The sequence below is a fragment of the Schistocerca nitens genome, chromosome 6 (assembly GCF_023898315.1).
Source record: "Schistocerca nitens isolate TAMUIC-IGC-003100 chromosome 6, iqSchNite1.1, whole genome shotgun sequence".
Taxonomy (NCBI): Eukaryota; Metazoa; Arthropoda; class Insecta; order Orthoptera; family Acrididae; genus Schistocerca; species Schistocerca nitens.
In genome coordinates, this window is record NC_064619.1 from 240,256,043 (window position 1) to 240,277,071 (window position 21,029).

At 45.5% G+C, this 21,029-nt stretch overlaps 1 protein-coding gene across 1 annotated transcript in view; it reads left to right on the forward strand.

The window, feature by feature from the left end:
• LOC126262768 (potassium/sodium hyperpolarization-activated cyclic nucleotide-gated channel 2-like) overlaps positions 1–21,029 on the forward strand; it is a 292,876-nt gene that overhangs the window by 98,019 nt on the left and 173,828 nt on the right. Inside the window, exon 3 of the mRNA XM_049959582.1 lies at positions 11,129–11,266. Within this exon, the coding sequence (XP_049815539.1) occupies positions 11,129–11,266 (138 nt within the window). The remainder of the gene's footprint in view (positions 1–11,128; positions 11,267–21,029) is intronic.

The following is a 21,029-nucleotide window of genomic DNA, read 5'->3' on the forward strand; positions in this document are numbered from 1 at the left end:
TCTCCTTTTACGACATGACACTTCTCAGGTGTGTTAGGTGTACAAAGAACCTCCCTGTGCAACATTGGATTCCAGCTTCGTAAGAATGCAGTTGTGTCCACACCACAGTTTTCATGCAAAGAGGAGGCGTCACCACAGGTTGCTTGCTCGGTGAAAGATTTCCTTCGAGAACCTTCGGTAACGACTGTATCACCTGTAGGCAATATGAAGATCTGTGGCCTTCCAGATCCCCCGACCTAAATCCATGTGGCTTCTGGTCTTGGGGACATCTGACAGATTGTGTCTATCAGGTTTGTATCCAGAGTCTTTCTGATCCCAATGATAGCATACGACGACGTACCACTCTGACCACACCGAATATGCCGCGAGCAATAGCCGCCCATGTCATATTACGGGTGCAGCATGTTGCTGAGTCGGAATACCATATTGAACACACGTTGTAACTTGAGACCATAACCTAATAAACGAGCCAGAGCCACCGTTATCGTGTATTTGATCGTTCCTCCCGTTTCCCTGACCCAAGCCACATTCTGGCTGCTTACAGCGCCATATTTTCACCTGGTGCCACAAAGTGGAAATTCTTTTTTTTTTAACATAGTCCGCGAGTACACCTGCGATGCTTCAGCGTCCTGCTATGAATACAGCCCGCACTACAGCACTCAAAAAAACCATCATTTTTAATTATAAACCTACAAGGAAATGTATTCGCAATTGCGAATATGAACCATCATTTGCTCTGTATTTGGAATGACGATCATGAAAGTTTGTGCCAGACCGTGATCCGAACCCACAGTCTGCACTCGTACGTTACGTAATTCCCGTCCAGGAAGGGCTTATTTATTGAGAGTCGATGGCCTGGTACTGGCGAATAAATACGAAATAGCAGTGCCCGTGTTATTAAGAAGTGCGATGCAATGTTCGCTCGTACATGCAAGAAGTACGTTGCAGTGGTTCTTCGGACATGCATGAATGTCCGAAAGAACATTCCGTCGTGAACCTAATAACACGGCACTGCTGTTTCGTAATTATAACCACTCTGTATTTACACTTATACCCCTAACACGACATAGAGAATGTTCAAATATTCCCATTAAAAATGTCTAGGGCTTGTAGAGAGGAGTGAGCAGATAATACTTTGAACTGGAACCCATGTCCGGAAAGGTACAGTTTCCGTGCTACAACATTTGAACACATGTTGGTAACGCGACCATTTTTTCAAGTAATTGCTTAGGTGTGACCCAATACACCACTTGTGTTACGGTTCCACTCACTAATCGCCAAAGAAATATCCCGTGTACTCTTTGAAATAGGGACATAATTTGCCGGCCGAAGTGGCCGTGCGGTTAAAGGCGCTGCAGTCTGGAACCGCAAGACCGCTACGGTCGCAGGTTCGAATCCTGCCTCGGGCATGGATGTTTGTGATGTCCTTAGGTTAGTTAGGTTTAATTAGTTCTAAGTTCTAGGGGACTAATGACCTCAGCAGTTGAGTCCCATAGTGCTCAGAGCCATTTGAACCATTTTTAGGGACATAATTTAATTTTGTCCATGGTTGACAGTGTTGTCGTCATTATTATACTACATTCGTAAAAAAATTTCCAATAACAGTGTAAGTTAATACACGGGGTGTTCAAAAAGTCTCTCCGCAGTGCCGTATGATTGTTAGCCGCGCGTGCCGTATGATTGTTCGCCTGCCTGCGTTACTTCCCCTCAAGTGGACTCTCCCAACATTCCACTATTTCGTTTATCTCAGGCAGCGTCAGTAGTATCAAAAAATGGTTCAAATGGCTCTGAGCACTATGGGACTCAACTTCTCAGGTCATTAGTCCCCTAGAACTTAGAACTAGTTAAACCTAACTAACCTAAGCACATCACACACATCCATGCCCGAGGCAGGATTCGAACCTGCGACCGTAGCGGCCTCGCGGTTCCAGACTGCAGCGCCTAGAACCGCACGGCCACTTCGGCCGGCTCAGTAGTATCGTTGGTGTCTGTCGTTACGTATTGACGTGAACCTTTAAATTTAGTTTCTTTGTTCGTTTGCTTCGTTTTTGTCACTGTTGAAATGCTAACCATTGAAGAACGTGTGTTTTTAGTCGAACAAGTGTTCAAAGCTAGCGGTAAACACACAGTTTCAGTTCGTCAAACATTTAATTCAGTTTTCCCGGAGACAACACTCCCACATCGCGATACTGTGCGAGATTTGATTATCAAATTTCGAAGTACGGTTTCAGTGGCAGATGCACCGAGAAGTGATCGTCCTAGCGTTTTGTCCGAGGATAAAGTACTCGATATTTCCGATAAAATTTCCATGAGTCCGAACAAGTCAGTAAAAAACTCGCCGAGGAATTCGATGTTAGCGTCGGAACGGCCCACACAGCTGTAAGGAAAAAATTAGAACTTTTCACATACAAAATAAAAATGGTATTGTAGTTCAACGATGTACATATTTCTTTGCAAAGAGAAGCAGAAATTAACCGCTAGAACTCAAAGCTCTAGAGCTCATGTGTTACTTGCTTGGCTTTTTTTTATATATTTTAGCATTTTGAATAAAACCACATACAAATTGCCAGCAGTCAATAAGGAAGCGATTCATTCGTTTTCCGTGCTGATCAGATGTGTCATCAGTGCTCGCACAAACTGATAGAGACTGACTCAGGCTTTCTTTAAGCATATAACGTGCAACAGATGTGTTTTGTTTTCTACAATTACTGAACAGTTTCCATGAGTATTTGCCAAGGGAACGGACTGAACTCACCGGGGCTGCTTCCTTCGTACGATACGTTTTCAGAAATCTTATCTTTCTGCTTCAGCGTTATCTACAGCGAGGCTGACGGAAATCCAAAACTTTTCGCTACTCACTTTTTTCTGTTCTCATTCCACTGCTTCCATAAACTCAGAAGTCAATCTTCTTTGAAGTCATTGTTACAACTGCTATGTACTGTTAGTAAGATATACATTGCAGAGAAAACGAATGAATGTCGCGGAGAACTAAATTACGAAACAATAAGCTGCACAGTTGATAAGGCAAATGGAATTACCGAATGCTAGTGCGGCCTGCCTTGACAGTCATTTCGAGTGTATCGAAACAAATGGAAATTCTTCGATTTATCAAGGTTTTTTCACTGGAATTCACAAAAATTTAGATTTGTCGAGAAATTTGATTTGAAAAGATTCAAATTACACTCATGCTCATAAATTAAGGATAATGCTGATACATGGTGAAACAACGATCTGGTGGGCGGTTTGCGGGTTTAAATCACCTCGGGGTATGACTATGTGGAGCATTTGACCTGCAGTCGTAGCATGGTGGCGCTGGCAGTAGTCCACATACGCACAGGTGTGTTGGTGCATGTCAGAGTACGGTGCAGCGAGTAAGTGTGCAGACGTTTTCAGACGCGCTAATGGTGACTGTGTGTTGAAAATGGCTCAGAGAACACATATTGATGACGTTATGAGGGGTAGAATACTAGGGCGACTGGAGGCTGGTGAAACACAGCAGATCATGGCACGGGCCCTCCGTGTACCAGAAAGTGTTTTCTCAAGATTATGACAACGATTCCAGCAGATAGGAAACGTGTCCAGGCGCTACAGTACGGGACGTCCACAGTGTACAACACCACAAGAATACCAATATCTCACCATCAGTGCCCGCACACGGCCACGGAGCACTGCAGGTAGCCTTGCTCGAGACCTTACCGCAGCCACTGGAACAGTTGTCTCCAGACACACAGTCTACAGACGACTGAACAGACATGGTTTATTCGCCCCGATACCTGCAAGGTGCATTCCTCTGAATCCTGTCAAAGGTGAGTCCGTAAAGCCTGGTGAGAAGAACACAGTACATGGTCATTGGAACATTGGTCCCAGGTTATGTTCACGGACGAGTCCAGGTATAGTCAGAACAGTGATTCTCGCCGGGTTTTCATCTGGCGTGAACCAGGAACCAGATACCAACCCCTTAATGTCCTTGAAAGGGACCTGGATGGAAGTCGTGGTTTGATGGTGTGGGGTGGGATTATGACTGGTGCACGTACACCCCTGCATGTCTTCGACAGAGGAACTGTAATAGGTCAGGTGTATCGGGACGTCATTTTGCACCAGTATGTCCGCCTTCTCAGGGGTGCAGTGGGTCCCACCTTCCTCCTGGTGGATGATAACACACGGCCCCACCGAAATGCATCATGGAGGAGTACCTTGAAAGAGGAGATATCAGGCGAATGGGGTGGCCTGCCTGTTCTGCAGACCTAAACCCCATCGAGCACATCTGGGATGCTCTCGGTCGACGCATTGCTGCACGTCTTCAAAGCCCTACGAGATTTCAGGAGCTCTGACAGGCCTGGTGCAAGAATGGGAGGCTATACCCCAGCAGCTGCTCGACCACCTGATCCAGAGTATGCCAACCAGTTGTGCGGCCTGTGTACGTGTGCATAATGATCATATCCCATATTGATGTCTGGGTACATGCGCAGAAAACAGTAGCGTTTTGCAGCAGATGTGTTTCGGGACGGTTTTCTCAACTTATCACCAATACCGTGGACTTACAGGTCTGTGTCGTGTGTGTTCCCTATGTGCCTATGCTATTAGCGCCAGTTTTGTGTAGGGCGTCGTTGTGTGGCACCACATTCTGTAATTATCCTTAATTTATGAGCATGAGTGTAGTTAAAGAGTCGACTATATTCAAGGTCTAATCAGATTAGCGCGACCACCTGTCAAAAGCCTGAATAAAAACGTTTAGCAGCGCAGACCGCTGAGAGACATCCAATAAGATTGTTAGTGAGGTTCTGGACGGTAGCGGCAGGGAAGCGGAGCCACGCCGACTCGAATGCCGGGGCCAGCTGCGTTAGATTTCTAGGCCGATGCTCCAGATTGTCTGTTGGGTTTAAATCCTGGATGTTTGATAGCCACGGGAGTACACTAAACTCATCCTGGCGCTCCTCAAACCACGCACGTACACTGCGAGATGTTGCGTTGTCCTGCTGGTAGATGCCATTGTGCCGGAAAAAAAACCAACTGCATGTAGGGTGGGGGAGAGTGGGGGAAATGGTCTCAAAGGAAGGATGTATACGTGCGTTGATCCACTGTGCCTTCCAGAATGAGGAGATCCCCCAGGAAAAGCCGCGATAATATTCCTCCGGCATGGGCCTTTTCGACGATTGTTGCAGGCTGTTTTCTTTCAGATGTTTCACGCTGCACACGCTAATGGCCAACTCCCCTATGCAGCATTAAACGTGATTCAGCTGAAAAGCCGATATGTCGCCACTCAGCGAAAGTCCAGTTGCGGCAGTGGCGTGCAAAATGCAATCTTCGTCGCCGATGCACAACAGTCAGCGTGGGTGCATGAACAAGGCACCTGCTGTAGAGGCCCACACGCAGCAGCGTTCGCTGAACTGTCATTTGAGAGGCCCTGTTGGTAGCCTCTTGGTTTATCTGGGTGGTCAGTTGCTCAACAGTCGCACGTCTATTCTCCCGTACACATCTCCACACCAGTTGCCAACCCCTGCCTGTGGTGCACCACAGCTACCTCGGTGCTGGTTTTGGAGAGCGCAGTTTTGCCAAGCATTGTCTGTTTTTATATGAAATAAAGACTGGGGAAAGAAAGGGAATGGATGGGTGGGAATTCGTGACTTCCACGAAATCTGAAAATTTGTGCTGGACCGATTCTCGAACCCGGATTACCGATTCTCGCAAGCTGTTGCCTAAACCGCTTCAGCCATCCGACACAGTCCCTGACGGCAAAATTTCTACTTTATCACACGCTGCAATGTTGCGTTCCTCGTCCACTAATCCCTACACGAAAATTATTGATTCTCGCAGGATTTCGGAGGGTATTAGTGAATCCGCACCGAAACAAACAGCAAGGAGCTGTCGCGCTGTTACAGAAAAGTGAATATTTAAGTTTTGTCTGTCTTGTCGGACATTCCCAACGTAACAGACACCACCCAAATATATACATTACTCTCCGCAGCTCGTGGTCGTGCGGTAGCGTTCTCGCTTCCCACGCCCGGGTTCCCGGGTTCGATTCCCGGCGGGGTCAGGGATTTTCTCTGCCTCGTGATGACTGGGTGTTGTGTGATGTCCTTAGGTCAGTTAGGTTTAAGTAGTTCTAAGTTCTAGGGGACTGATGACCTCAGATGGTAAGTCCCATAGTGCTCAGAGCCATTTGAACCATTTTGAACTTACCAGTGACTGAAGGACCAGTTGCATGTCAGATCGATGATATTGAAGAATTCGGGGCTATGAGTACCTCTCTGATGATTGCTCGGTTCTCTGTCTAGGTCGACCGCTTCTTTGTTGACACCGTGTCCGGCCATGGTTCACCCATTCCTGCCAACATCGTCGAATAGTGACATCGTCCTTACTCAGACGTCTAGCGGTTCGCCTATTACTCCAACTGGCTTCATCGAGCGCGACTACACATCCTCTCTCAAATGCTGACATCTGTCTGTATTATTCATCCACCTGTATGTGATGCATAGTTAGTGTCCAACTTAGTACCGGATGAAACTCGAAAAGACTTTAAGCTCTGGTGTCGACATGTCTTCTGTTAACTATCGTTGTTCGCTGCATTGTGAAATTGCGGTGCAAGGTCACACATTCATCATCAGCCGCTAAATTGTACAAGTTTGCATTTTCTGTCGATACATGCTTGAGTATCAGTTCGTGACCAACTCCTTCGTGCTCCTTTTTTTTTTAGTGTCAATCGCTCCATTTCCACTTTACGGCAATGAGCTCTAACAATACCACCACTTGCAAAGTAGGTTAGAAATCAGATTAATAATGTTACTCACGCAGCATATGTTCGTTTTATCGGGCAACAACGAAGTTATTGATTGTGAATGGTATCGTCAGAATGGAAATAATGAAGTCACTGTAAAAAAGTAATTAATTTTGGCACTTATCTTGAATGGATTCCCACGTAGATTTCGTCGAAGTTGTTATGGTTCATCTTGTTGATTCTAGGGTGATTCCACTTTGACTGGTAGAAGGTCCAGATCTGTATTTTAGCAATATTTGAATACCTAACAAATGCGTTTTTCAGGAAATTCTTCATGATCAAACAATCCCAGATCAGAACAACGGTATGGTAGAAATGATTTTTGACTTGGTGTTCACGATCCGCATTTTTTTTAAACTTCTTGTAAATTCACATATACTTCTTCTTAATTGTCACATCATCAAGAAAACAGTTTTGTATCAATCTTCATATATTTAATTTCCACTTTAACCAAACACAAGACTTGACTGTTCTTTATAAAGCGAAATAACAACTTAACTTCTGCAAAGTGAAACAAAGACTGCTCTGTGCGCATTCGCGCCAAAACGGTTACAAGTAAGTCAAAGATTATGACAGTCTCACAGAAATGAATACACACAAGAACCATATCACTGTAATATATCGATACATCGGAGTACCTATACTTTAATAAAACCAAATGTGAATATTGTCTACATCTACATCTACATGATTACTCCGCAATTCACATTTAAGTGCTTGGCAGAGGGTTCATCGAACCACAATCATACTATGTCACTACATTCCACTCCCGAACAGCGCGCGGGAAAAACGAACACCTAAACCTTTCTGTTCGAGCTCTGATTTCTCTTATTTTACTTTTGATGATCATTCCTACCTATGTAGGTTAGGCTCAACAAAATATTTTTGCATTCGGAACAGAAAGTTGATGACTGAAATTTCGTAAATAGATCTCGCCGCGACGAAAAACGTCTTTGCTTTAATGACTTCCATCCCAACTCGCGTATCATATCTGCCACACTTTCTCCCCTATTACGTGATAATACAAATCGAGCTGCCCTTTTTTGCACCCTTTCGATGTCCTCCGTCAATCCAACCTGGTAAGGATCCCACACCGCGCAACAATATTCTAACAGAGGACGAACGAGTGTAGTGTAAGCTGTCTCTTTAGTGGACATGTTGCATCTTCTAAGTGTCCTGCTAATGAAACGCAACCTTTGGCTCGCCTTCCCCACAATATTATCTATGTGGTCTTTCCAACTGAAGTTGTTCGTAATTTTAACACCCAGGTATTTAGTTGAATTGACAGCCTTGAGAACTGTACTACTTATCGAGTAATCGAATTCCAACGGATTTCTTTTGGAACTCATGTGGATCACCTCACACTTTTCGTTATATAGCGTCAACTGCCACCTGTCACACCATACAGCAATCTTTTCTAAATCGCTTTGCAACTGATACTGGTCTTCGGATGACCTTACTAGCCGGTAAATTACAGCATCATCTGCGAGCAACCTAAGAGAACTGCTCAGATTGTCACCCAGGTCATTTATATAGATCAGGAACAGCAGAGGTCCCAGGACGCTTCCCTGGGGAACACCTGATATCAATTCAGTTTTTCTCTATTACTACGAACTGCAATCTTCCTGACAAGAAATCACGAATCCAGTCGCACAACTGAGACGATACCCCATAGGCCCGCAGCTTGATTAGAAGTCGCTTGTGAGGAACGGTGTCAAAAGCTTTCCGGAAATCTAGAAATACGGAATCAAAAAATGGTCTAAATGGCACTGACCACTATGGGACTAAACTGCTGTGGTCATCAGTCCCCTAGAACTTAGAACTACTTAAACCTAACTAGCCTAAGGACATCACACACATCCATGCCCGAGGCAGGATTCGAACCTGCGACCGTAGCGATCGGGGGGTTCCAGACTGTAGCGCCTAGAACCGCTCGGCCACTCCGGCCGGCGTGGCAATACGGAATCAACTTGAGATTCCCTGTCGATAGCGGCCATTACTTCGTGCAAATAAAGAGCTACCTGCGTTGCACAAGAACAATGTTTTCTGAAACCATGCTGATTACGTATCAATAGATCGTTCCCTTCGAGGTGATTCATAATGTTTGAATACAGTATATGCTCCAAAACCCTGCTGCAAACCGACGTCAGTGATATACGTCTGTAGTTCGATGGATTACTCCTACTACCCTTCTTAAACACTGGTGCGACCTGCGCAATTTTCCAATCTGTAGGTACAGATCTATCGGTGAGAGAGCGGTTGTATATGATTGCTAAGTAGGGAGCTATTGTATCAGCGTAATCTGAAAGGAACCTAATCGGTCACAAAAATACGTCTGTTACTTCGCAGTAAAGTAGTACGATATTACTGGTATCGAGAACTGGGGTTGGAGTGCCGTAATGGTCACGTAAATAAAGAACCATTACAGGCTACACTGTTTGCTGTACAGCCCCGACACGCTTTATACAGGGTGTTACAAAAAGGTACGGCCAAACTTTCAGGAAACATTCCTCACACACAAAGAAAGAAAATATGTTATGTGGACATGTGTCCGGAAACGCTTACTTTCCATGTTAGAGCTCATTTTTGTACTTCTCTTCAAATCACATTAAACATGGAATGGAAACACACAGCAACAGAACGTACCAGCGTGACTTCAGACACTTTGTTACAGGAAATGTTCAAAATGTCCTCCGTTAGCGAGGATACATGCATCCACCCTCCGTCGCATGGAATCCCTGATGCGCTTATGCAGCCCTGGAGGATGGCGTATTGCATCACAGCCGTCCACAATACGAGCACGAAGAGTCTCTACATTTGGTACCGGGGTTGCGTAGACAAGAGCTTTCAAATGCCCCCATAAATGAAAGTCAAGAGGGTTGAGGTCAGGAGAGCGTGGAGGCCATGGAATTGGTCCGCCTCTACCAATCCATCGGTCACCGAATCTGTTGTTGAGAAGCGTACGAACACTTCGACTGAAATGTGCAGGAGCTCCATTGTGCATGAACCACATGTTGTGTCGTACTTGTAAAGGCACATTTTCTAGCAGCACAGGTAGAGTATCCTGTATGAAATCATGATAACGTGCTCCATTGAGCGTAGGTGGAAGAACGTGGGGCCCAATCAAGACATCACCAACAATGCCTGCCCAAACGTTCACAGAAAATCTGTGTTGATAACGTGATTGCACAATTGCGTGCGAATTCTCGTCAGTCCACACATGTTTATTGTGAAAATTCACGTTGCAATGAAGCCTCATCCTTAAAGAGAACATTTGCACTGAAATGAGGATTGACACATTGTTGGATGAACCATTCGCAGAAGTGTACCCGTGGAGGCCAATCAGCTGCTGATAGCGCCTGCACACGCTGTACATGGTACGGAAACAAATTGGTTCTCCGGTAGCACTCCCCATACAGTGACGTGGTCAACGTTACCTTGGACAGCAGCAACTTCTCTGACGCTGACATTAGGGTTATCGTCAACTGCACGAACAGTTGCCTTGTCCATTGCAGGTGTCCTCATCGTTCTAGGTCTTCCCCAGTCGCGAGTCATAGGCTGGAATGTTCCGTGCTCCCTAAGACGCCGATCAATTGCTTCGAACGTCTTCCTGTCGGGACACCTTCGTTCTGGAAATCTGTCTCGATTCAAACGTACCGCGCCACGGTTATTGCCCCGTGCTAATCCATACATCAAATGGGCATCTGCCAACTCCGCATTTGTAAACATTGCACTGACTGCAAAACCACGTTCTTGATGAACACTAACCTGTTGATGCTACGTACTGATGTACTGTAGAGCAATGAGTCGCATGTCAACCGAAGCACCGAAGTCAACATTAGCTTCCTTCAATTGGGCCAACTGGCGGTGAATCGAGGAAGTACAGTACATACTGACGAAACTAAAATGAGCTCTAACATGGAAATTAAGCGATTCCGGACACATGTCCACATAACATCTTTTCTTTATTTGTGAGTGAGGAAGGTTTGCTGAAGGTCGGCCGTACCTCTTTGTAACACCCTGTATACCCTCCACTGGTGGTGCTGCCACCTGTGAGTGGTGTGGTTACTGCAAGTTGACATCGAACACAGCCGGTGGTCACATTAATGAGACCGGACAGGCTTTTGAGCTACGGTTGGGTTTTCAGATTTGAGCCACGTTGCATAACACTTTCCCAAATTCACGAAAACTACCTTGCTGTGCCTCCCTCTGGCAGCGGCCGCTTCGAGGTCTGTCGAGCCCCCACGGGAGGAACGGCCACGGAGAGTGAGAGGCGGGAGCGGGAGTGGAGGACAGGGTGCTCGCAGTCGCAGCTCTGGTAGACCAGTGGGCGGATGCCACCACTTGTTGCAGGATTTCAGCGAGAGCTTCCAGATCCTGCACGCCGGCCGGGCGCTGCGCATCCTGCGGCTGGCCAAGCTGCTCAGCCTGGTGCGGCTGCTGCGGCTGTCGCGCCTCGTCCGCTACGTCAGCCAGTGGGAGGAGGTCTATGTAAGTACCGCGCCGCCACGCCGCCACGCCGCCGACAGAGCCTGCACGCCGGCACGCTACGCCACCAGCTCACAACTCGTCCCGCAGGGCAACGGGGCTAGAACTGAGTTCGCAATTTCTTACTGCGCCTCCCCTTCGCTGTCCCCCAAATATAGTTTGCTGCCACACCCCCTTTTAATGTGCCACAGATTCCTGGGATCTGAATAACAACGACAATGAAATATACAAAGTATTATACGAGGGCTATCCACAAAGTACATTACGTTTTGGAATTATAAATAAATAAAGTATTGGAAATTATTTTATTATATACAGATGAAAGCTACACTTAAATCCTACTTTTCTACGTAGTTGCCATTTAAATTAAGGCACTTATCGTAGCGATGGATGAGCTTGGAAATTCCTTCGTCGTAAAATTCGGCCGCCTGCGCCTTCAACCACGTGGTTACCTCTTCATCTACATCTACATCTACATGACTACTCTGCAGTTGACATTCAAGTGCTTGGCAGAGGGTTCATCGAACCACAATCATACTATCTCCCTACCATTCCACTCCCGAACAGCGCGCGGGAGAAACGAACACCTAAACCTTTCTGTTCGAGCTCTGATTTCTCTTATTTTATTTTCACGATCATTCCTACCTATGTTGGTTGGGCTCAACAAAATATTTTCACATTCGGAAGAGAAAGTTGGTGACTGAAATTTCGTAAATAGATCTCGCCGTGACGAAAAACGTCTTTGCTTTAATGACTTCCACCCCACCTCGCGTATCATTTCTGCCACACTCTCTCCCCTATTACGTGATAATACAAAACGAGCTGCCCTTTTTTGCACTCTTTCGATGCCCTCCGTCAGTCCCACCAGGTAAGGATCCCACACCGCGCAACAATATTCTAACAGAGGGCGAACGAGTGTAGTGTAAGCTGTCTCTTTAGTGGACTTGTTGCATCTTCTAAGTGTCCTGCCAATGAAACGCAAACTTTGGCTCGCCTTCCGCACAATATTATCTATGTGGTCTTTCCAACTGAAGTTGTTCGTAATTTTAACACCCAGCTGTGCGTCGTCATCAAAACGCTGCATAGCCAACCACTTCTTCATTGCTGGGAGTAAGTGGAAGTCACTCGGTGCCAGGTCGGGATTGTACGGCGGATGAGGAAACAACTCCCATTTAAAAGATCCGAGAACTTCACGAGTGGCATTGCCGTGTGGGCCCGGGCGTTGTCGCTTACGAGAAAGATGGCGACTCATTACTCGATCGCATCGTTACTGGTGACGAAACATGGGTTAAGCATGTGAACTGCGAGACAAAATTGCAGTCAATGCAGTGGGGGCACACAAATTCCTCCCCCCGCCCCCAAAAAAAACCCAAGAAATGCATGCAGACAATGTCGGCAAGGAAGGTGATGGCGACTGTCTTTTGGGACAGAAAAGGTGTAACTTTGGGGATTTTCTGGGAAGAGGAACTACAATAAACTCTCAAAGGTATTGCAAAATTCTGCACAACCTCACAAGAGCAATACAAAACAAGCGCAGGGGAAACTTGGGCTCAAAGATCTTGCTGATTCACGACAACGCCCGGGCCCACACGGCAAATGCCACTCGTGAAGTTCTCGAATCTTTTAAGTGGGAGTTGTTTCCTCATCCGCCGTACAGTCCCGACCTGGCACCGAGCGACTTCCACTTATTCCCAGCAATGAAGAAGTGGTTGCCTATGCAGCGTTTTGATGACGACGCACAGCTTCAAGAAGAGGTAAGCACGTGGTTGAAGGCGCAGGCGCTCGAATTTTACGACGAAGGACTTTCCAAGCTCGTCCATCGCTACGATAAGTGCCTTAATTTAAATGGCAATTATATAGAAAAGTAATATTTAAGTGTGGCTTTCATCTGTATGTAATAAAAAAATTTTCCAATACTTTATTTACTTTTAATTCCAAAGGTAATGTATTTTGTGAATAGCCCTCGTAATACCGGGTGATCAAAAAGTCAGTATAAATTTGAAAACTTAATAAACCACGGAATAATGTAGATATAGAGGTAAAAATTGACACACTTTCTTGGAATGACATGGGGTTTTATTAGATCAAAAAAAAATACCCCATATTACTAGACGTGTGAAAGATCTCTTGCGCGCGTCGTTTGGTGATGATCGTGTGCTCAGCCGTCACTTTCGTCATGCTTGGCCTCCCAGATCGCCAGACCTCAGTGTGTTCGATTATTGTTTCTGGGGTTACCTGAAGTCGCAAGTGTATCGTGATCGACCGACATCTCGAGGGATGCTGAAGGACAACATCCGACGCCAATGCCTCACCGTAACTCCGGACATGCTTTACAGTGCTGTTCACAACATTATTCCTCGACTACAGCTATTGTTGAGGAATGATGGTGGACATATTGAGCATTTCCTGTAAAGAACATCATCTTTGCTTTGTCTTACTTTGTTATGCTAATTATTGCTATTCTGATCAGATGAAGAGCCATCTGTCGGCCATTTTTTGAACTTTTGTATTTTTTTGGTTCTAATAAAATCCTATGTCATTCCAAGCATGTGTGTCAATTTGTACCTCTCTATCTACATTATTCCATGATTTATTCAGTTTTCAAATATATACTGACTTTTTGATCACCCAGTATAATAATTACTATACTTTGTTTAGTTACGCAACGCAACAGAATAAAAGAATCATTTTTTCGAAGTAACGTAACGGCCTCCCATTGCGACATATAAGTTTGAAATTTCGCTCAAAGATGCGTACAACTAACCTCTGTAAAGATGCAAAAGCATGGCACACTGCGATGTCACCCGCGGACTCAATGACGCTTCAAACGGTAAGGTGTCGACAGACGCAAAAAGGTCACACCTCAGAAGTTCATGTGACGTGTAAAGTTGGTTAATGTTGAAACATTGGCGAGAAATTTCACCACAATTCTGCCCAACGACACCACGGACGTGTCACACGATAGGAAGGTCGTCACAGCCCTCTTACCAACGTTTCACCCCTTCTCTTGACGCCACCGCGATGGAACTCAGTACCGCGACGCCCAGCGATGCACTAACGCAATTTCTTATGAGTGGCCGAGGAAAACATTTCAGACAAACCGCCTCTCAGACTCAGTAAGTGGCTTGAAGGGCGTCAGTGAAACCACTCCTATCCTTGTGACGTTGATTTCCACACATTTGGCGATCGAAAACAACAATTTGCACTGCGATGTGCAAAAGGTCGACGTTTTTGACAACCTTTCGCAATTTTGACACCTCCTGAGCGATTCAACCCTTCTCTGTGGACACCACAGGGCTGCAACCCCATTGAATATGATGTACAGAATAGAACCAATAGGAACCACGCAAAACCATTCGACAAAGTTTGAACGTGATCCAAAGTAGCAAAGGGTTCTTATGCGTTTTCGGTGCTCTTTTTCATGCTCTCCTGTTGCACGATCATGGAGATGTGCAACATTGACACATGTGTGAATAAAATGATAAAGAGTCCCTATAGGGACCCCCAGTTTGGCAAAAGCCTCCGTGGCACCCATCCACATTGATTGAGAATTTTAAAAATGTGGCTTTAGAGAGAGAACTTGCAAAGTAACCTGAGGCGCTGCAGGTATGCAACCATTTGACACACCTCCACGCCAGTTGCTTGCCTGTAAGTAGGCAACCACATGATACACCTCCAATGCTAGTTGTCTGCATGCAGGCTACTGGACTACCTCCCAGGTTTTCTCTGTAAAGGCACATTTTTTAAAAAAATTCTCAATAAATGACAGCAGGGGTTTTAGAGGGACTCTTTGCCGTTTTATTCAAGTCTGTATCTATGTCATATGTCTCTGTGATCACGCCACAAGAGGGTGTGAAACAGGAGCACTGAAAAAGCATAACCACCTGCTGCTGCTTCAGATAATGTTCAAATTTCGTCGAATGGCTTTGAACGGTCCCTAGTAGCTTCACGCTGTACATCAGAGCAAGAATTTCAGTCTCGCTGTACTCCAAAGGCGTGAAATAAAGTTCCATGGGGTTGCAGCCCCATGATACCCGTCGAGAAGGGCTGAACCGTCCAAGAGGTGTCAACAGTGTCAGAGGTTATCAAGAACATCGTCTTGTTACTCATCGCACGGTGAACTGTCGTTTTCAACAGCGAAATGTGTGGGAATCAGCGTCCTATAGAAAGGGATGGTTTCATTAACACCCTTTTTGTCAATCCTTGAGGCCTTTTTGTGTCCATTCTGAGAGGTGGCGTGTCTGAAATGTTTTCCTTGGCCACTCATAAGAAAACCGCTTTATTTGAACGCTGAACGTCACGTTTCGGACCTCCATCGTAGAGGTGTCAAAGAAGGGTTGGAATGTAGGCAATAGGCGCTGTAACGATCTTCCCATTGTGTGACACGTTCACGGTGGTATTTAGCGGAATTGTGGTGAAATTAATTGTCAGTGTGACGTCATTAATCCACTTTATACGTAACATGAACTTCTGAGCTCTGGCCTTTTTGTCGCATGTTCCGACACCTTGATATTGATATTTCGAGCGTCGTCGAACCCGAGACTGGCGTCATAGGGTGCCACGCTTTTGCACCATTACAGTGGAAGGTTTTCAGCCAAATTTCAAACCCATGCGTCGCAATGGGTGGTAATTACAGGGTGAGGCTATAAAATTCCTCTTTTTTCGAATTTCTTTCTTTGGTACTGCCAGTGTGCATTTTATATCGTCGCTACTTCGACTAAGATCAATTCTTTAACTATGTTGCGCTGTGTACAAGAAATTTAGAGAATGCTTTTGACAGTGACGACTGTAATACACTATGAAATTATGAAGGTAGTAGGGATGAAATAAAAAGGAGTGAAAGGTTGTTTACCACTTATACTGAAATGTTACTGCAGTTACAAGGGTCGGAGGATGTGAAACGGAAGGAGTAGTTGAGAACGGTTGTAGTCTATCGCCATTGTTATTCAGTCTGTACACTGAGCAAGCAGATAAGGAAACTAAGGAGAAATCTTGAAACTAAATTAAAATTTCAGAGCGAACAAATAAAAACTTTTAGGTTTGCCGATAATGTTGCAATTCCCACACACTCGACATAGAGCTTGGAAGAGCAGCTGAAAGGAATGGATAGTGTCTTGTATAGAGATTATAGGGTGAACAATAACAAAAGTAAAGTAAGGACATTACAGTGTAATGGAATTAAATCAGGTGATGCTGGGGGAATCAGATTAAGAAGATGGAAGGAAAGAAAACTAGAGTTTAACACCCCGTCGTCAGCGTGGAATTAGGGACCCAGCGCAAGCTCGGCGTCGAAAAGACGAAGTAGTGCATCGGCCGTGTCCTTTTCTAACGATGTTGTTGTTTTGGTCTTCAGTCTTGAGACTGGTTTGATGCAGCTCTCCATGCTACTCTATCCTGTGCAAGCTTCTTCATCTCTCAGTACCTACTGCAGCCTACATCCTTCTGAATCTGCTTAGTGTATTAATCTCTTGGTCTCCCTCTACGATTTTTACCCTCCACGCTCCCCTCCAATGCTAAATTTGTGATCCCTTGATGCCTCAAAACATGTCCTACCAACCGATCCCTTCTTCTAGTCAAGTTGTGCCACAAACTTCTCTTCTCCCCAATCCTATTCAATACCTCCTCATTAGTTATGTGATCTACCCATCTAATCTTCAGCATTCTTCTGTAGCACCACATTTCGAAAGCTTCTATTCTCTTCTTGTCTAAACTATTTATCGTCCACGTTTCACTTCCATACATGGCTACACTCCATACAAATACTTTCATAAACGACTTCCTGACATTTAAATCTATACTCGACGTAACAAATTTCTACCGGAATTTGCCTGTAGCGATTTATGGAACGCACGGAAAACCTAAATCTTTGTGGTCGGACGGGGATTTGCACAGACGTCCTTCCTAATGCGAGACCAGTGCACTAACAACCATTGTGCCACCACGCTCGGTCAGATTATGAGGTGAGACAATAAATGAAATGTGTGAGTTTTGATGTCTGGCAACTGATCTTATCCGAAGTAGCGACGATATAAAATGCACACTGGCTGTACAAAGGAAAGAAGTTCAGAAAAAAGAGGAATTTTATAGCATCTAATATACATCCTAACACAAAAAATGATGAAGACCACGAAGGAATTGACGGAATGCCACGGAAATCGGTAGATGTGATGTACATGTACAGACAAAAAAATTATTACAATTTCAGAAAAACTGGATCATTGATTCAAGAGGAAGGGCTTCACAAATTGAGCAAGTCAATAACGCATTGGTCCATTTATGGCCTTATGCGAGCACTTATTCGGCTTGTCATTGAATGATAGAGTTGTGGTGTAGCCTGCTGAGGGACGTTGTGCCAAATTCTGTTCAAAAATGGCTCTGAGCACTATGGGACTTAACATCTGTGGTCATCAGTCCCCTAGAACTTAGAACTACTTCAACCTAACTAACCTAAGAACATCACACACATCCATGCCCGAGGCAGGATTCGAACCTGCGACCGTAGCGGTCACGTGGTTCCAGACTGAAGCGCCTAGAACCGCACGGCCAAAATTTTGTTCAGTTGGCGCGTTTGATCGTTACTATGGGTAGAGGACCCTGCCCATAATGCTCCAAACGTTCTCAACTGGGGTAGATGCGGAGACTTTGCCGGCGAAGGTGGGTTTGGTAAGCACGAAGACAAGGAGTAAAATATCTCGCCGTGTGCGGGCGGGCGTTATCTTGCTGAAATGCAAGCCCAGGATGGTTTGCCTTGCAGGGCAACAAAACGGGACGTAGAATATCATCGACAGAGGCATATGGCCAGTCATTTCCCCACACTCAGTACGCGATGAAATAGGACGCAAAAAATTAAAATACAGGACGTAGTACGTTTGAACATTTTATTTCGGTTGTTACAATGTGATACATGTACCTTTGTGAACTTATCATTTCTGAGAACGCACGCTGTTACAGCCTGATTACCTGTAAATACCACATTAAAGCAATAAACGCTCAAAATGATGTCCGTCAACCTCAGTGCATTTAGCAATACGTGTAACGATATTCCTCTCAACAGCGAGTAGTTTGCCTTCCGTAATGTTCGCATATGCATTGACAATGCGCTGACGTATGTTGTCAGGCGTTGTCGGTAGATCACGATAGCAAATATCCTTCAATTTTCCCCACAGAAAGAAATCCGGGAACGTCAGATCCGGTGAACGTGCGGGCCACTGTATGGTGCTGCGACGACCAATCCACCTGTCATGAAATATGCTACACAATACCACTTCAACCGCAGGCGAACTATGTGCCGAACGTCCATCATGTTGGAAGTATATCGCCATTCTGTCATGCAGTGAAACATCTTGTAGTAACATCGGTAGAACATTACATAGGAAATCAGCATACATTGCACCATTTAGATTGACATCGATAAAATGGGGGCCAATTATCCTTCCTCCCATAATGCCGCACCATACACGATCTGGCCGAGGTTACTGATGTTCCACTTGTCGCAGTCATCGTGGATTTTCCGTTGCCCAGTAGTGCGTATTATGCTGGTTTACGTTACCGCTGTTGGTGAATGACGCTTCGTCGCTAAATAGAACGCGTGCAAAAACTCTGTCATTGTCCCGTAATTTCTCTTGTGCCCAGGGGCAGAGCAGTACACGACGTCCAAAGTCGTCGCCATGCAATTCCTGGTGCATAGAAATATGGTACGGGTGCAATCGATGTTGATGTAGCATTCTCAACACCGACGTTTTTGAGATTCCCGATTCTCGCGCAGTTTGTCTGCTACCGATGTGCGGATTAGCCGCGACAGCAGCTAAAACAACTACTTGGGCATCATCATTTGTTGCAGGTCTTGGTTGACTTTTCAAATGTGGCTGAACACTTCCTGTTTCCTTAAATAACGTAACTATCCGGCGAACGGTCCGGACACTTGGATGATGTCGTCCAGGATGCCGAGCAGCATGCATAGCACACGCCCGTTGGGCATTTTGATCACAATAGCCATACATCAACACGATATCGACCTTTTCCGCAATTGGTAAACGGTCCATTTTAACACGGGTAATGTATCACGAAGCAAATATCGTCCGCACTGGCGGAATGTTACATGATACCACGTACTTATACGTTTGTGACTGTTACAGCGCCATCTATCACAAAGCGAAAAAAGTGGTCCAACTAAAACATTCATATTTCTTTACGTACTACACGAATATGTAATAAAAAATCGGGGTTCTTATTTAAAAAACTCAGTTGATATCCGTTTGACCTATGGCAGCGCCATCTAGCGGGCCAACTGTAGCACCACCTGATTTCCCCCTTCAAGCTAGATGAGTTTCGTTCTTTGTAGTTTTTTCGTTTGATGCTTATTTCGTGAGATATTTGGCCCGGTCACTATCAATGGACCTCCCTGTATATTGCACAGATAATGTGCACCATCGAAGACCGACGCAGAGAGAAGCAGAGGCACACTCGATTTATATACCCTAAGAAGTCGATGCTCACAGAGCACTGTTAGTCAGAGAATCATACACTGGAATACGAACGTACCAGCATTTACCCTCCATCTCTACACCCTACATCTCCTTTCCCAAGGTGGCTTCCATCAACTCCCCCTCCCAGATGATGCCCTCTCTCCCTCCATTTATCCCTCCTATCAACTCTGATCCTCACTCCCCCTCCTTTCCTCTGTCCTTTTCCCGGGCTCCCTCTCCCCCCCTTCCATCCTCTTTCTTCCCCACCTCCCCTCTCTTTGCCCCCTTCTCTGCCCCGAGTCCTTTTACATTTCCCTCCTCTGCCTCCTCTCATTCCGTCTCGCGTCTGCCCTTCTCCCCCTTTATTAGTCCTCTCCCTCCTTGGTTCCCCCCCCCTTTTCGTTTTTTCCTCTCCTCCCTCCTTGTTTTTCCCCCAACTCCATGTCCCCCCCCCCCCCATCTGCCTTGGATCGGGAGTGCCATCTTTGTGCTGCCTTTTTCGTGCAGTGTTTTACAGTGTGTTTTTCCAGTGCGTGCTCCGTGTTGTGTCTTTTGGGAAGTGTAGCGAACAGCCATCATACTGTCGCTGGGTGCGGTTTTATTTTTTATCACTTGTGAACAGAAACCAGACTGTCGCTATGTTTTTTAATTGTGTGTCTACTATGTTACTTGTCTGATTCCTGTGTATTTTATCAACATTGCCAACCCCTTTTGCTTTCTGTTTTAACTTTCCGCATTTTTACGCCATTTTACACTTTAAATCACCATTTTATCGCCTGTTTTTCCTTGTTTCTTTCTTCTTCCTTTTTTACACAAAAGTCTGTAGGCTGTAGAGCAGCGTAGTAAGCTGCTGCCAGCCCGCCCCCTTCGGGGGGAATTGAAAATCAATAAAGAAACACAAAATACCAGCATTTTAGCGCAGACATCCAGATACTGGGACAGTGTCGTTAGAGAAGTAATCGAATTTCGCACCAGGGATAATGTTTTCATACGAGACCACGCCTACAATCTCAGCAAGTCTTGGGAGCCAGCACCGGGTTTAATTAGGAAGACACTCAGGAAACACAACGTCCTAGCGATCAGGCCGGACAGAGCAACTAAGTCGTCGCTACAAAAGACGCCGACGCAAGCGTCAAAGTCGGCCGCGCACCCTCAGGAGCTCAGTTCGTCAGCACTCCTATCGATAGCGACGTGTATGATCGCCGAAATTCTCTGCCCGTTGGACAGTATGGACCAGCAGTACACCCGTGAACTGTTCGAGCAACAAATACGCCAGAAGAAACTGAAGAGTCATGCTCTTC